This window comes from Colobus angolensis, unplaced genomic scaffold (assembly GCF_000951035.1).
Source record: "Colobus angolensis palliatus isolate OR3802 unplaced genomic scaffold, Cang.pa_1.0 Scaffold196, whole genome shotgun sequence".
Classification (NCBI taxonomy): domain Eukaryota; kingdom Metazoa; phylum Chordata; class Mammalia; order Primates; family Cercopithecidae; genus Colobus; species Colobus angolensis.
Genome location: NW_012115110.1, coordinates 5,137,026 through 5,153,159, shown reverse-complemented (window position 1 = coordinate 5,153,159; position 16,134 = coordinate 5,137,026). Strand labels below are relative to the sequence as shown.

Sequence of the window (16,134 nt, the reverse complement as noted above, 5' to 3'; positions counted from 1 at the left end):
AGACTCCCGAGTAGCCGAGATCACAGGCATACACTACCATGTGCAGCTAATTTAAAATTTTTTTTGCAGAGACAGGGTCTCCCTATGCAGCCCAGGCTGATCTCAAACTCCTGGGCTCAAGCGATCCTCCCACCTTGGCCTCCTAAAGTGCTGACATGACAGGCACCAGCCACCACAGCTGGCCCAAGCTCTACTATTTCTTGTCTTGGAATTAGTTATCAGCGTCCCACTTGACTCTTCCTTAATCTGCTGATTTAGGCTTTCAGCTGGGAGGGAGGAAAGGTAGGGATAAGAATGGAAGCTGTAGGAAGGAAGAGGAGTGGACTTGCACGTGAAGGACGCCCTGGAAGGTCTGTACCTGCTCGGGAGGGCAGGGTTCAAATGGCGCTGACCGGAGACCAAGAGCATTTTCTTGTCCCTTCCTTGGAACTTCCGATTTCAAGGAGATTCCTCCAGGATTACATATCAAATAATTTAAGACAGATGAGCAAATCCCTGTATCACCTATCCGCATAGCCACTGTCATTCACCCTTTAGTACTGGGGAATGTTTACTTCACTGAGGAGCAGCTGAGATCCCCAGCCGCTGTTTGTCATGACGCACCCAGGACCACAGTGGTAATTGCTGGCGGTCATGACGTCACCATGAATCTCTAGCATCGATCTCACAGTGATGATGGTGGTGAGAGAAAATGCACAGGGCCCACAAGACATTTAGGAGGTTTGCCTGAAACCACCGTGTTATGTAATCTCATCACTGTATTTCCAAATTCCATGAATCATCATTAACATATGCTCCTGGACAGACGTCAATTTTCTTCTATTTTGCAAGATAGTGATAAGAATAGTGTGGCTGCAATATCCTTAAACCAGAGGGGCGTTTGTTCTTACTGGGAAATAGAACACATTATTCTCTATGTAGAAAGTTGAAAAATGACACCTATTTCGAATTCTAAAACAGACACTCCGTCCCTTCTAAAGGATGTTGTATTATCCCCCCGTACAGATTGTATTTTCAACAATAAAATGTCATCCATGCATAGTGCAAGTTGATATCTGACAAAGGCATTGAAGTAGGCACAGACATAGCAATAATCTATTATAACTCACTATCTTTTTATGTGGAAAGAGATGGGTAAGTATTTTACCTGGAATTCAAGCCTTAGCAGAGAATCCACTAGCACACTGGATACACATATTTGATTTAACAGATTTTGGTAGCTGTTCCTAGCAGTCATACCAGCTTCAAAAATACAATGTATTTGTCTACCTCAAGTTAGTCAGAGCCTAAATAAAGCAAAAGCCTTTCACGCCACTTGCCAGAAATTATGCCAAAGGACAAGTTTTTTGGGATAGGCCGCTATCCCGAAGTAACTTCAAGTGCACAGGTGTGAGACTGGGGGTACTCCTGCCCTTCAAGGGCAACTCTCAGTACCTACATCATCAAAGTCAGCGATGATCTCGTTCAGGAGCCGAAGGCATTCCAAGCCCTCCTTGTTCACGTCAGATTCTGTATAAAATTCTTTGAAATCCGGAATGGAGGCAAACATGACGCAGACGCAGTCATACGACTGGTGGTATAGATCCTGCTTGGGAGAAGAGCAAGAGCTGATCACTCGGAGACTGATCTTTAAACCCGCCACAGGCCAGTGGCTTGTTTCTGCCAGGATTCACACAGACATCGCCCAAATGCCTACTCCACCTGCCCCACCCCAGCCATGGCCCAATCCACAGGCTGCCGCTGCTCGCAGGGGAAAGCTTCTAATGAGCTGGATTCAGGCCACTAGCAGTAAAGAAGAGGTGCCTTGCCAGTTAAACCTCTCTGTCATATTGACCTGCGACAATGACAAGAGACCACAGAGTTCTGGCTTAGTAAAAAGTATCCTTTAAACAACTGAAGGGAAACAAAATAATTTCCCAAACTCTCAGATTGTCCTGAAGTAACTTGTTATGGCTATAGTATTTGGATGGGAGTCTTGATGAATTTTCCTCTTCAGTGTCTCCTGCAAAGAGCATATGGAATTCATCAAGTTACTTCTTATCACACCAGAAAGAACCAATAGAGCTCCTCAGTCTACTTATTCATATTATATTAGACACTGACTATATTTATTCAGGATATTCTTTTGCTTTTAAATAGGAAGAGGCTCATAGTTCTTTATCCATAGACATCAGTTAAATTGCAATGTCTTGTAAACACAATTGCAAGGTGTTTCCATAATTTTCCCAACACAGTGACACCTTCAAATTCAATGAAGGTTCCAGACAGGAAGAGTTGTCAGGTGGTCCTGGGGGCTAGTCCTAGGTGTGGAGGATGCGCCCTTCCACTGGCAAGGGCTCCTCAGACCCCTGAGGTGGCCCTGACACAGGCAGACTGGCCGGGGCCACTGTGGACGCAGTGCAGCATGGGAAATGCTTTCTTCTCCAGGAAACGTGAGGAGAGTTCTGTTAAACAAGATGGCCGACCTCTGAGGGGAGGGAAAAATGCTAGTGGTTGGTGCTTCCCGTGTGTCTGGCAGGGCGAGGGAATCCATTCTATATGAACATTATCAGTAAGCCCCGCTCTTTGGGGCACCCAGATGAACTTCTTTGCAGAAAGCAAGCACTTAAATAGTATCATAACTCCAAGGTTTGGTGGCACCTCAGAGGAACTGCTCTTCCCAGTGAGATCCCGTCACAAACCCATCAGAGCCAGGGCAACCCAACTGAAGGCCACAACAGTTTTGAGAAAAAGATGGACTCATGGTTCTCAGGACCAGCCACTCTATAATCCCTACTACTGCCTCAAAATCTGTACAAAGCACGTGAACAATGAAATCAAGGTTTTCTTTTCTATTTTGTGCTCAATGTGATCGTGCTGGTTTCTTGTGCAGAATTATATTTTCTCTCTCTCTGCAAAGTTGCCTTTGTGAACACTCATATCCTTGGTAGGCAGCCTATGACAGCCAAGGCATGGGGCTGACAATGCTGACTGCAGTCACGGGGTCAGAGAACAGGGATACACGAGTTAAAAACGTCAGTTTTATAAAAGTGGTATAAACTCCACTGACATCCCTGTACTTGAGGAAATGGGCGCATCTAGCAAGGGGAGGACGTATTTCCTTCCCTTCCTCCCTCCTTTTTTCCTTTCCTCTCCTCTCCTCTCCTTTCCTTTCTTTTTGAGACAAAGTCTCACTCTATTGCCCACACTGGAGTGGGATGGCATGATCCTGGCTCACGGCAACCTCCACCTCCTGAGTTCAAGCAGTTCTCCTCCCTCAGCCTACTGAGTAGCTGGTATTACAGGTACGCACCACCACGCCCAGCTAATTTTTTTGTTTTAGTAGAGACAGGGTTTCACCATGTTGGCCAGGCTGGTCTCGAACTCCTGACCTCATGATCCACCCACCTCAGCCTCCCAAAGTGCTGGGATTACAGGCGTGAGCCACCGCACCTGGCCGAGGACATATTTTCTATATCCTGCATTTCCCCACTCTCTGCTGACACTGACCAGAGTGCTCTTTGGGGAATGATAATGATGACAAGAATAAGCAGGGTAATAGCCAGCACTTACTGAACGCTCACCTCATGGTAGGACGGGCACTTCTCTGAACACTTTATGTGCATGAACTCACCACAACTACAACCCTATGTAGTACCCTACAACTCTAGGCTGGCACTAGAGTTTTCCATCTACAAATAAAGAAACTGAGGCACACAGTGGTTACGTTACTTGCCCAAGGCTGGAGTTATCAAGTCTGACAGTAGAATCCACTCTTGTAAATGCTACACTTTATACTTTATCAAGTCTCTGGGATGATCATGGGCTTCACTGCTCGGTTTGGGGGTAGCACGGGGCCTCCAACACTTGCGGGTCCTGTTACTTCACCTTTGTCTTTTCCTCTGGAGTCTTTAAGGGTGTCTGGGAGTTGGAGATAATGAAATGCAAGACTGAACTGATGGGCAGTTTGGATCTGACATGTCATTTCATTACACAGCACCAAGGTGGGGATGTATGGGAGAATCTCTAATGGGACTTCCAAGAGGGCAGGTGCCTGCGCCTCCCCACTGACCAATGGACCCTCATCCCCTAGGCTGGGCTCCAAGCACAGGCATTGTTTTGGAAAGTTCCCTGGGTTATTCTGCTGTGTAGCCTTGATTAAGAATGACAGACTATATGAGGAAATGGAGCTCAGGGGAGCTGGGATTGCCACCAAGGCTCCCAGCTGGCTGAGGGGAAGGGCCAGGACCAATCCCTGCATTCTCTGCAGGCCGTGAATACTGCTGGGGAGCTTGGACTACAAACTGATCACCTACCTTCTTTGGCAGAGTGGTCACTTGGAAGCTCTGAGGGAATTCCCAGGGTGAGCTCAGGTCACTGGTCACACCTGGTCCTCAGATTCAGGGCTTCCATAAGACTATAACTACTGGGAAACCAGGGAAACTTCTAGACTTCTCAAATTCTCTGGAGTCTGAGAAACTTGCAGGGCCAAGAACCATGCCCTGAACTCATGAGAGATTCCTTCCTGTGGTTGCACTGGGCATGGGGCCAAAGAGGATTGCATGCTGACTAGTAGATGACTTGAGCTTGTCTTATACTTCCAGAGGACCTGGAGGTTGGAGTAGGGCAGGTGAGCAGCCTTTGAAGATAATTTGGAATTCAAGGTCTAGAATGGGTGACTCATGTCAGCATGTAGCTACCCAAAAGTATTACTGAGCTTTAGAGTTGAAAGTGAGTTTAGATGTCTCCTCAACATTCATTCATCACCATTCTGTTGAACAAGCTCAAGGAATGAAAAAATAATCACAAAGCAACTGCATTTCTGTGGCCGCTATCCCTTTCAGTTTTGGAGTGGGGCTAGATCTTCCCCTGTCTTGGACAAACACCTGGGACTACCCCCTGGCCCTCCATGTCACTGTGTGCAATGCAAGGTCCTCTCATCGATCATTAGAGGCCCCAGTCCAAGAAACAGTCTAAACTCTTGCCCTCGTTGTACCTGTGGCTTGTGCCCTTCCCCAGCGTGGGCCTTTTGCAGGTGAAGAAGGGGGATCAGTTGGCTTCTACTCTCTCTCCACCACTCCTTCTACCTCCGTTCTTCCTAACTCGCTAGCTGGGCTTTCCAAACCATCCAGAATGGAGAACAGGGTAAGACAGAAGAGGCTATGAGGCAGGACAGCTTCCTATTAGCTGCATCCCGCTCCCTGAATACTTAAACCTGGCTTTCCTCCTGTGGATGTTTTCATGGGTTTTTGGAAGACTCCCTGTCATTTCGCCCATCCCTGGACATCCCCCGACCCTTGAGTTTTCCATGATGGAGGCCATGCACATCACTCCTGCTCCTCGCTACCCTCTCAGGTCTGGGCTTTCAGGCTATTTCTTCAAGTTTCTCTGCCAAGGTCTCTTCACCCTCCCTCCTGTCCCCTCAGGCAGCTCTGTAACATTGGATCTAAAACAACCCTACACCAATTCTCTTTTTCTTGTTTGGTCCTTTAGCAACACTCAGCTTTGCTATGCAAACAACTGACAGTCCAGCCATGTACCAAGCCACAGCTCCCCTACCCTGTGTCCCCAGATGCCCCATCAGCACCTGTGCTCAGCATTTCCAAGTGTCAGAACCTGCCTGCCATCTGTGTACCCCAGTTGGAGATGCTTCCCAGAACCACTCAGAGACTGAAGTCATGGGGTGTGTCCAGGCTGAGCAGTGCTGGCCTGTTCACAAGGCTGGATGGAGGTGAGGGGGGATCCCCACCCTCCCTTTTAGGATGGCCTCATCCCCACTACATTCTGTCCAAACCCTCTTTCAATCTTTAGTCTTCTGGCCAATTCATAAGCTCCCTGCAGGTCAAGGAAGGCTTTTGTAAGCTCTGCACTCTGCTTGATGCCTCCTTTGGAGTAAGAGAGCAAGTGTCTCTTCGTGTCACAGGCTGAAGTTCTCTTTGAATTTACACACACGTTACACACACATGTGCCCTATCAAAGGGCCTGCTGTGTGCCAGGCTTCATATCAGGTGTTAGGGACACAGAGAAAAACAACACAAGCCCTGCCCTCAGGGAGCTTAAAGTCTAGGTGGAGAGACAGAGAAAATCAAGGAAACATAATAAAGCGTAATTGGTGCTGTGGGCCCAGGTGTGGAGGCGTCTGGGGCTGTTCATTGAGGTGGGCACGGGGGATGGAATGTTCTAGAAAACATTCAAAGCTGCCACTGGCACTCAGGTCTCCCACCTTCCAGAGCAGACTGGTGCTTTGTCTCACTGACTCGGGCTGCATGGAGGCTTTGGATCGTCCACGTTTTCCGAGTTGACCTATGGGGGAAGCGTTAAGCACCTGGTGTCCCCAGCTGTCAGTTAATGCCTAATTTACTCAGGGGAGTCAAATGACTGGAAAGTACAGAAGCGTCTATTGCAACCCCAGGGGCATGCTAGCCCGACCCTCCTGCAGAGGACACTTGGGCATAGAGCTTTAAGCTTAGTGCTGTTGAAGGATCTGCCCGGTCGTCACTGGGAGGGCTTTCAACAGTAGAAAGGGAGGTGCTGTTTGCACACGAGGGGCATTTCCCAAATTTCTGTGGTGGCACCCGTGGCTCATGTGGCTTGTTTTGACCAGGAATTGGCTCTCTCTGAATGAAGCTGTCTGGCTCACAATCCTCTACCACGCGGAGACTTGACTCAGGGTCAATTTGGTGACAAAATGCAGTCTTCTCCCCAAGCGATGAGAGCTGGCTTTGATGCCCATTGAAGAGGCTTTTCAGAAATGTTCCTGCCACACACAGAGGTGGGGAGAACAGGCTTCCAAAACAGAGAAGGCTCCCGTCTGGGTGCACAGAACTCTCCTGATGAGCCTGAGGGTTGTGTGGGCTGAATCTGGCCATGAGAGTTAACAGCTGATGGAGAAACTTCAGGAAGTTTTAAGTAACACAAGTGCTCAGGAGAAGGAAGAGGCACTGCAAAGCCCGTGCAGACACAAGCAGCCAGGTCTATGCCTGTGTGCCCAAGGACAGGGCTATGAGCACTTCTCCACTGAAATAAAACCTTTTCAGAATTGATTGTTACAGCAATTACATCATTCTTGACTCCCTATTTCTGAAGGGAAATTAATTTCCTTTGTTCACTGATGCAGTGGGTAGGAGAGTAAAAATGACATGATCTCTGTTAATGCAGGTCTTGGCATAAGCTGTGCCATTTTCCAAGGATTGTTCCAGAAGCCATGGAGTGGAGGCTATCCAAAGACTCCCTGCCCCGGACTCAAAAACTCATTAGCAACCACAGGTTGTGCCACAGAGAGGAATGGAACTGCCTGCCTGGTCTCTCCCAGAGCCCTGGCCCGTCGGTTTTGGTCCCAGGAGGCCGTTCATCCTCAGGGCAGTGATTCTGCCGGGAAGCAGCCTCCATCCTGTTTATGCATGAAGTATTTCACTAGTGAAGTCAGAAAGGATGCAGGCGTAAGCTGATCCCACACTGGGAAATAAACATGACTTCAAGTCCTCTTCTTTTTTTTTTGGCTTAGAGGTAGACCTTGTTGTATTGTGTCTTGCTTTACTGCAGTGCACAGATATTGTGTCTTTCACAAAGTGAATGCTCCCTCGACCAAGTCTACTGGCACCATTTTCCCAAGAGCACGTGCTCCTTTTGTGTGTCCATGTCAGCATTTTTTGCAACAAAGTATTTTAAAGTTAAGGTATGTACTTTTTTTTTTTACACATAATGCTACTGAATACTTAATACATACAGTATAGTGTAAACATAACCTTCACATGTGCTGGGAAAGCAAAAATTTGTGACTCGCTTGTTAGTGATATTCACTTGATTGCAGAGGTCTGGAACCGAACTGGCAACATTGGTGAAGTATAGCTATATTTACTTTTGCCAAAGTCTTGTTTTCCTGTATTATTTCCAGAAGACTCACAGAGCAGTATCATCGGGAGTTTAGTGGAAATGGATTAGTGTGGTGGATGCCGGGGTAACCTCCACAAAGGGGCTGAGGGCCTGCCCCCATCCACCCGACGCCCCAGAAGCCTCCCCTGGAGCCTCTGCATTCAGAGGCACTGAGCACTCAGCATCAGGGCTTGACCTACCCTGCTGAGAGGGGGCTGAGAAGGCAGACACTGCCCACAGTGCTTTTTATGCAATGCCAGGAACAGGAGTGAAGTGATTACATTGGGTTTTGTTTTCCACTTTATTCAGGCTCTAAAAACGTTGGGCAAGAGCCCTTGCTGAAAGCTTTTAATCAATTCCCAGGGGCAGTGATTCTCAAGTTTTGCATGAATCTGGGATATTTGCTTAAAAGAGAGCTGACAGTATTTACTACATGCCATGCACAGTTCTAAGAGCTTCATCTAAATTATTGCTTCAAAAATTGGTAGTGGTCTCTGAGAGGATTCTGAGGCCCCACAGGCAAGAGGTGCCAGGACTAGACCAGATGCTTTGCTCTCAGTCACGTCGCTGGGCCTAGGAGGTCAAGGAAGGCTTGTGTGGGGATCAGGAATAGCCTGTTTAGCAGGTGCAGCAGGTGGTCCTTCACTTTGAGAAGTGCTGTTTTTGTCTGCAGGGACTTCTTTGGTCCCAGCATCAGCCACCTCTGCCATACAGGTTCAGTAGGGGGTAGGGCTTCTGCTTGGGGAAACCTTAGCGAGGGAAAGAGCTCAGGTAGGATGTCACTGTTTGGTCCTGACATCGTAGAGGGGACAGAAACCTTGGTAACAGCTACACTCTTAAACAGCATGGGCACTGCTATCATTCATCTGTGCAAGGCCACACAATGTTAGCCCCACCTGGCCTGGGATTGCAAGGTTAATATTACATCATCAGGTCAAGGAGATAGATTCTTCTGTCCAGTGAGGAGGCTACTTGAGGGCAGCAGGGTCCAACGGCCATAGGAGACATTCCACAGAAGGGAGGGGCACGACTTTGCGATGCTTTCTGCACACAGGTGGTTCTCCTTATAACACCCTCACTATGTGTTTTCAGAAACAAACAAAACATAAACAAAACTCCCCCTTTCTGAGACTCACTGTGGGAACTCTGAGAACTTTTGGCAGGGGGCTGGTGCCTCTCTTTCTAGCTCAGGCCCTTTGTGTGGGCTCTGTTTTGCATGCAGTGCTGTTCCCATGGGGACGGAAGCCTCCAGAATCTCCCCACACTCACTGTTTCGGCAACTGGCTAGCAAACCTCCCCTGGAGGAGTACAGGGTCCTTGAGGAGACGGCATGGGGCTGCTCTGATTGGGGTGGGGTTTGGGGGCTCCTTTTCACAGTTTAGTCCCCAAGTCTTACGGTGGCTGCTAGAGTAGCCATCACCCCCACTGCTTACCCTATTGGACAGAAATTGGCCGTAAAATTGGAAATGTGACAGCCAAAGGAAGATCTGCACTGTGTGATTAAATACAGAGAACCCTGCAGCCCGCCAGCCGAGCAGAATGACACGATCATTGCATTTCCCAGCACCACAGTGGGAATGACGAAGCCCTGATTTAAGGTTCAGTGTCCACTCTTCTCCCTTCCAGAGAACCACGTCAGGTCAGTAGCGAAAGTGCAAGTCTGCCATGCAGGAATCACTGGCCTTGAGCATAATTCAAACACCATTGGCGTGCCTGTTATGGAACGGGGAGCCATCTGTGCTGGTCCGAGTCTGAAGAGCTCTGAAACCGAGCTCTTCCATTTTCCCACAGGGCTGTATGCTGCCCTCAGTCAGGTGTAGATTTGAGGACCCTGTGTTTCCTGAATGAAGGAAGGAACTATCTTCAGGAGCTGCAACTGGGAGCTTGGTGAACAGGCACTGATCATCGGCAGGGGGATTTATTTCAATGCTTAAAGACAGGTCCCTGTGTACACACAGGGCTACAGTGGCTGTGATGACACCTCCAAGGAGTTCACCTTCTTTATTTGACAAAATACAGAAACAAAGCCCAGAACTGGCTTCATCTAAATGTTCCCATTCCTGCTTTGTTCCTGAAAAGTTTCCAAGCTGCCCTGGCAGTGAGGCAGTGCCAAAACCAGGGCTCACCCCAGGTGCTGAGTCCCCACTCCGGGCTCCTATTAGGCCGTGCTGCCTGCCCCACTACTCAGCCTTACACCATGGAGCTCCCAAGGTAGTGAATGCTACAGGAGACACTGTGTGTCTTTTTTGTTGTTGTTGCTGTTCAGATGGAGTCTCGTCCTGTTGCCCGGGCTGGAGTGCAAAGGCACGATCTCAGCTCACTGCAATGTCTACCTCCTGGGTTCACGTGATTCTCCTGCCTCAGCCTCCCTACTAGCTGGGATTACAGGCACATACCACCATATCTGGCTAATTTGTTTTTGTCTTCTTAGTAGATACGGGGTTTCACTATGTTGGCTAGTCTCGAACTCCTGACCTCATGATCCGCCCGCCTTGGCCTCCCCAAGTGCTGAGATTACAGGCATGAGCCACTGCGCCTGGCTGACGCTGTGTGTCTTTAACCCAACAGCAGCACTCCTTAGGAGACTTGGAGGAAAGTGTCACGTCACCCTCAGGAGCACCACAGGGCTGTGCAGTGGCAGGAAGGTCCCTGGTACACAGCAGGGCCACAGGGGAAGTGGAGGAGTCACTGTGAGCTGCCGACACCCGCACTTGGCTGCTGTCTTCCCTCTCACGCTCATCCCACCTGTGTGGATGGGGGCCCCGTGCACGCCTCTGTGAAATGCCTGCCTCACCTGGGGGACAGCGGTGCGAAGGCACCATGCAGATGTCCCTCAGCCTCCCTTCTGCAACTGGAAGGCAAGGCACCATGCTTCCTGTTTTATGGATGAGGACGGCGAGGTTCGGACAGGGAAGTAACTAGCTCACGTTCACGGCAACAGACAATGTTGGAAGTAAGATTTGAGGCCGCACTGTGTAGCCCTAGGTTTTATCCTCCTTCCCCATCTTGCCTTTCCTTATTATTTCCAAGGCGGGTAACTATTCTGATGCTTGCTTAGAATAAGCCAAGCAAACAGGAAAGAGCAGAGAGAAGCTGCTACTTCCGGAGGTCTGGCCCAGGAAGGCTGTCGGGACCACGAGACAGGGCTCTGCAGGGCTGTGAGGCTGAACCCTGGGGCCAGGGTACCCTCTGTGCTCCCCACTGACCTTCACAGAGCTTCTCGAGCTCCAGAGCTTTCCTCTGAGCCCACGTCCAGGAAGGGACCCTCCTATCAGCTCCCAAATTCTTTTGAAGATTTTTATATCTATTTATTTATTTTGAGACGGGGTTTCACTCTTGTTGCTGAGGCTGGAGTGCGATGGCGTGAACTCGGTTTGCTGCAACCTCTGCCTCCAGGTTCAAGCAATTCTCCTGCCTCAGCCTCCAGAGTAGCTGGGATTACAGGCACCCGCCACCACGGCCAGCTAATTTTTTAAAATTATTTATTTATTTATTTAATTTTTATTTTTAGTAGAGATGGGGTTTCTCCATGTTGGCCAGGCTGGTCTTGAACTCCTGACCTCAGGTGATCCACCCGCCTTGGCCTCCCAAAGTATGGGATTACAGGCGTGAGCCACCACGCCTGGCCTCAGCTCCCTTATTCATCTCCCTTTGCTCTCTTCCTGCCTGCAGCAGTGGGCTCTTCTCAGGTCTTGAATTAGGCACTTTCCTGGTGCCTATGGAAAAGTAGCCCCTTGGAGCCTGAAATGTTCTCTCCCTGTTCCTCTCTCCCCCCCGGCCCCCTTCTCTTGGCTAGTTTCTAGCACTTTCTTTCCAGATTCCGAAGCCACTTCCTCATGGTGGTAGCCTTTCTGGAGTACCATATTTACACCCCAGTGTCCTTGGAGATAACAGGATCCTATCCCCAGGAGGCACCCAGGGAGGATGAGGCCACCTCTAATCCCACTCATCTCTGTATCCTGGGCCACCACCAGCCTGGCTACAGGGCAGGGGAAACATGGGGACCTTGTTGAATTTAAAAATGGGATGGAGACTCTTGTTAATGGGAACAGAGGGCCCCTTAATAGACACTGTGATTTTATTACTTGTGATCAATAGGAAAATCGGGTGCTGAAGAACCCACCAAGAGAAGAAACAGGAAAGCCTGCAGGCCATGAGACTTGCTGTGTAGCCCTGGGAGGCCCACTGTGCCCTGAATGTTTCCAGGAAGACGACAGTGGTGATGTCTAGCAGCTCATCTGCCACCTGGCACCTTATTCTTAACGCCAACTTCTGCTACAGAAGAATACTGTTCCAAGGCTCCTCACTGCAGGTTCCTTTGTGTTCTGGTATCATCCGGGTTGAGCTTATCCATTAAGGAGTGCATGCATCTACAGGGGACCCCCGCCTCTTTCACATACACACTCCCAAGCCTCAGTGAAAATGTCCTAAGAACAGGGGTTACACCTCTGAAAAAAAAAAAATCTCAGAACCCCAAACTCACTAAAAATTAAGCTTGGGAAATGAGTCGTGCAAGAAACTGCCTGCTTTTTGTTCCCACGTGGATGGCTGCAACGTAGAAGGGCCACGGAGCACCCTAGGTGGCCTCCCTCACAACTGCTCAGCAAAACACTCCTTGTGGGCCCTGAAATCTTTCAGAATAGACACTCCCCCCAAAAAACTAACCAGAAATCAGAGTTCTGTTGACTCTTATCCTGGCAATGCAAATTAATAGCTGATCTTCACAGGTACTGGACAAAGACAAGACCAGAAATCATCCCTCGGCCCAAGCAGAGGAAGGCATAATGGGCTTTTCCTGATTGTTCTCTTTTCACATGTAAAATGCGGTTTCAATGAGCACTAATCAAGCCTCACAAGAATGTAACCACCTCCCGTCTACCCCACTTCTCTTTTTATTCCTTTTCCTCCTTCCCCTACTGTGCACTCTTTCCCCTTTCAGTATTGAAGTCCTCAAAACTCTCTTTGGGAAAAGCACAGGGCACGAATCCTTGTGTAACTTGTGCTTTTTTTTTTTTTCCTGGGCACCATCCTCATCCTTGGAAAATAAACCTCTAACCTGATGGAGACCCGTCTCAGACACTTCTTGGTTTACACATCTCAGACATCTGGGAAACGCACAAGAACCGAGCACAGGGCTTTGCGTACTGCGGACGTTCAGATACATGTTTCTTACGTTAAGTCCAAATGTAGACACATCTGCTTTCTTTTGCACTTCAGCAATATTAACGACATCTCACAACATCTCTCTTCAAAAGCCATTTCAATATGTAACTGACATTGTAGCCTTTTCAACTCTAGCTAATCCATTCGGATAAACCGTCCATGAAATTCCTATTTCCATCCATTCGAATGGATGGACTCAAGTCTTTGGTCTGCTCTTGTGTAGGTAACTCCTAAACGCTGTCACACTCACTGTGTATCTGACATCTTTGAAGAAATTCTAGGAGCCTTGGAAGGCTCTCTGGGAAGCTGAGTGCGGGGAAACAGTGGGCAGGTGGGAGGTATGGCTTAGCGTTGCCTCTTGGTCTGAGCCTCCATCGCGCGCTGGTAAGGCAGGCCTCCTCCCACATTGGGGAGAGAGCAGTGGCTGCTTTGGAGGTATATTTGGGTCCCTAGTGTCTCATAATGGACATTCAGAACTTTACATGATTGGGGAAAAAATCTTCTCGAATAATGAATCCACCTCCAAACTCAGACTTTTAGAGGTCGTTCTAACCCACTATTCTCAACTGATGTCTCTACCACCAATCAATATCTTCTTGAAAACTGAACAATTCAAGCCAGTCTTGGCCATTTTGAACGCTCGGATGTGCGAAGCGCTGCAGCCTTTATGTCACTGAAGAAGCTTTCAGCCCTCACCCAGGTCATCACGTCACCCAGCCCCAGCCCCCAGCCCCCAGCCCCGCCTGGTCTGACCTCATTCTTCAGGCTCCTGGCCAGGAAGTGCTCAGCGACGTGCGCGGGAAGCACGTTCTCCAGCAGCACACGGTTCAGGTTCTCCATGGTCTCTATCTCCTCCCGCTCTTTTTTGAACTTGTTCTTCCATAAGAAGTCTAACCTACAGTAATATTCATTCTGTTACAAGAGGACACAGAGGTGAAGAAACAATAGGCATCTTGTCCTGCCAGAGAGTGGAGGTTTTAAAGAGAAAACAAAAAGAACAAAATGAAACCGAAAAAAAGAACCCCCAAACAGAACTACCACCCTCCCTACAAAGCCCTCTGTGTCCCTGAAATGTCCTTCAGTCCACCTCTGACATGAACTTGCAAAAAAACAAGAACCAGCCTCAGAAACAGGGAAATCAGCTATATGGAGGCTTCAACTCAAAGTGCCATTAAAGCTTCCTGCAACGTTATGCTACTAAAAGATGGCTCAAATTATTTTTTGAAAAGAGGCATTGTAGGATATAAATGATGAATAAAAAATGAAGAATACCTCAGTAGAGAGAGTGCATTTTTTGATGATTTGAATAAAAACTGTATTGTTCGTTTATGGCAGTTTGCCTTTAGCATTTGTAAATTAGTTTTTCCCTAACACAAATTGTATAACTGTGTAATCATTGCAAAATATGGATTTTTTTTCCACTTGGGATTGTGTTGTTCTGACAGAATGCCATTCATTACATTTAGAGAAAAGTTCATTCTGATATTAATTAAGATAGTGCCTGCTAGTAAAAACCTGTATTCATGCTTTATAATGTATTAAAATATAACATATTTTAAAAGTAGTTATTATTAACATTGTAGGAATGGAGAGGCCCAATTACTGACCAAGAGTCTTTTGGGTCTTGGCATCATTTTGTGCTCCTATGATGTAAATAATTTAATATAACGAAATAGACTTGAATGGATCCTCCTGTAATAGAAAGGCTCAGTGGAGAGTGTGAATTTCACACAGATAGTCACCTATTGACAAATAAATGCAAAGAAGAGCTAACTGCAAGTTTTTGGTTTGCTTTGTTGAGTTGATTAATTCTACCAATGACAAGTACAAAGTAAAACAAAACACACACACACATGCACCCAGATGGTCTCTCATGCACAAATGAGAATTTAAAAAGTTTAAAATCTATATTTTGAAATTTGAAAGAAAAATGATTATTCATTAGTTAGGTTTGATTCCAATTATCTGTCACACATGAGGAAAACTCCTCCTCCTGTGGTGTGGCGTTTACATTTCTCTCATGTAGTCAGGCATTTTCAACAACTGCCAAAAAGATATTTTAAAAGTTTGTTTATATTTAGCCAGGATGGTGGCTCATGCCTGTAATCCCAGCACTTTGGGAGGCCAAGGTGGGTGGGTCACTTGAGGTCAGGAGTTTGAGACCAGCCTGGACCACCTGACAAAATCCCATCTCTACTAAAAATACAAAAATTAGCCGGACCTGGTTGTGCATGCCTGTAATCCCAGTTACTTGGGAGGCTGAGACAGGAGAATCACTGGAACCCAGGAGGTGGAGATTGCAGTGAGCTGAGATCGAGCCACTGCACTCCAGTCTGGGAAACAGAACCAGTCTCTGTCTCAAAAAACAAAAACAAAACCCCCAAAATAAAAGTTTGTTTCTATTTAAAGGTTCACGTTCATGCCAGATTTTCTACACCATGGACTGATAGAAATTATGCTGTACAGTGACTAGAGAAGTCTTCCTACTTGAAGAATGGATTTAAAAAAAAATAAATCAGGGATGTGTCTGGCCTCAAACTAAAATGATAGATGCAACCAGTGGTAGGGGCATGGGGAAGACACAGGTGCACACTTAAAATTAGACAAAAGTGAAGCAAGAGATGAAACCTCCTCCAAGGGAGCAGTTAAGGCAGCAAGTCCAACCCAAGTGAGTATGAAACGTTTCCGTACACCATGCTAGGACGTTGCTCAGGTTTTCAGAGCCATTGTTATTGCATAACAGATAAGCATTTTGTAAGTCTCCTACTAAAAAATAATCACAGTATTTTGGAATCAGCTGCACTGAACTGAAATGACATTTTGCCAAATCAATCAATCTATCTATCTATCTATCTATCTATCTATCTATCTATCTATCTATCTATCTATCCATCTACCTACCTACCTACCTTTCTATTCACCAAATCTATCCATCTATCAATCATCTTTCACCTTCCCAAACAATGCAATCTGTTTCGAATCCTCTGCCTTCTGTGTAAGGAGCTGGCACATTAGCAACTCGTATGCAGGGCCCCCTCAAAAAAGACTTAAAAAATCCCCAATCAAATGGAATGAACTGAATAATAATCCTCCAAAAGATAGTTCCAAGTCCTAACGCTT

The 16,134-nt window shown here is 47.4% G+C and overlaps 1 protein-coding gene across 1 annotated transcript in view; it reads right to left on the bottom strand.

Annotated features, from left to right (window-relative positions):
* Positions 1-16,134, bottom strand: part of ADCY2 (adenylate cyclase 2 (brain)) — a 420,021-nt gene that overhangs the window by 30,853 nt on the left and 373,034 nt on the right. The window contains exons 19-20 of the mRNA XM_011940963.1: positions 13,768-13,926; positions 1,439-1,585 (exon numbers count right to left, since the gene is read on the bottom strand). Of these exons, the coding sequence (XP_011796353.1) occupies positions 1,439-1,585; positions 13,768-13,926 (306 nt within the window). The remainder of the gene's footprint in view (positions 1-1,438; positions 1,586-13,767; positions 13,927-16,134) is intronic.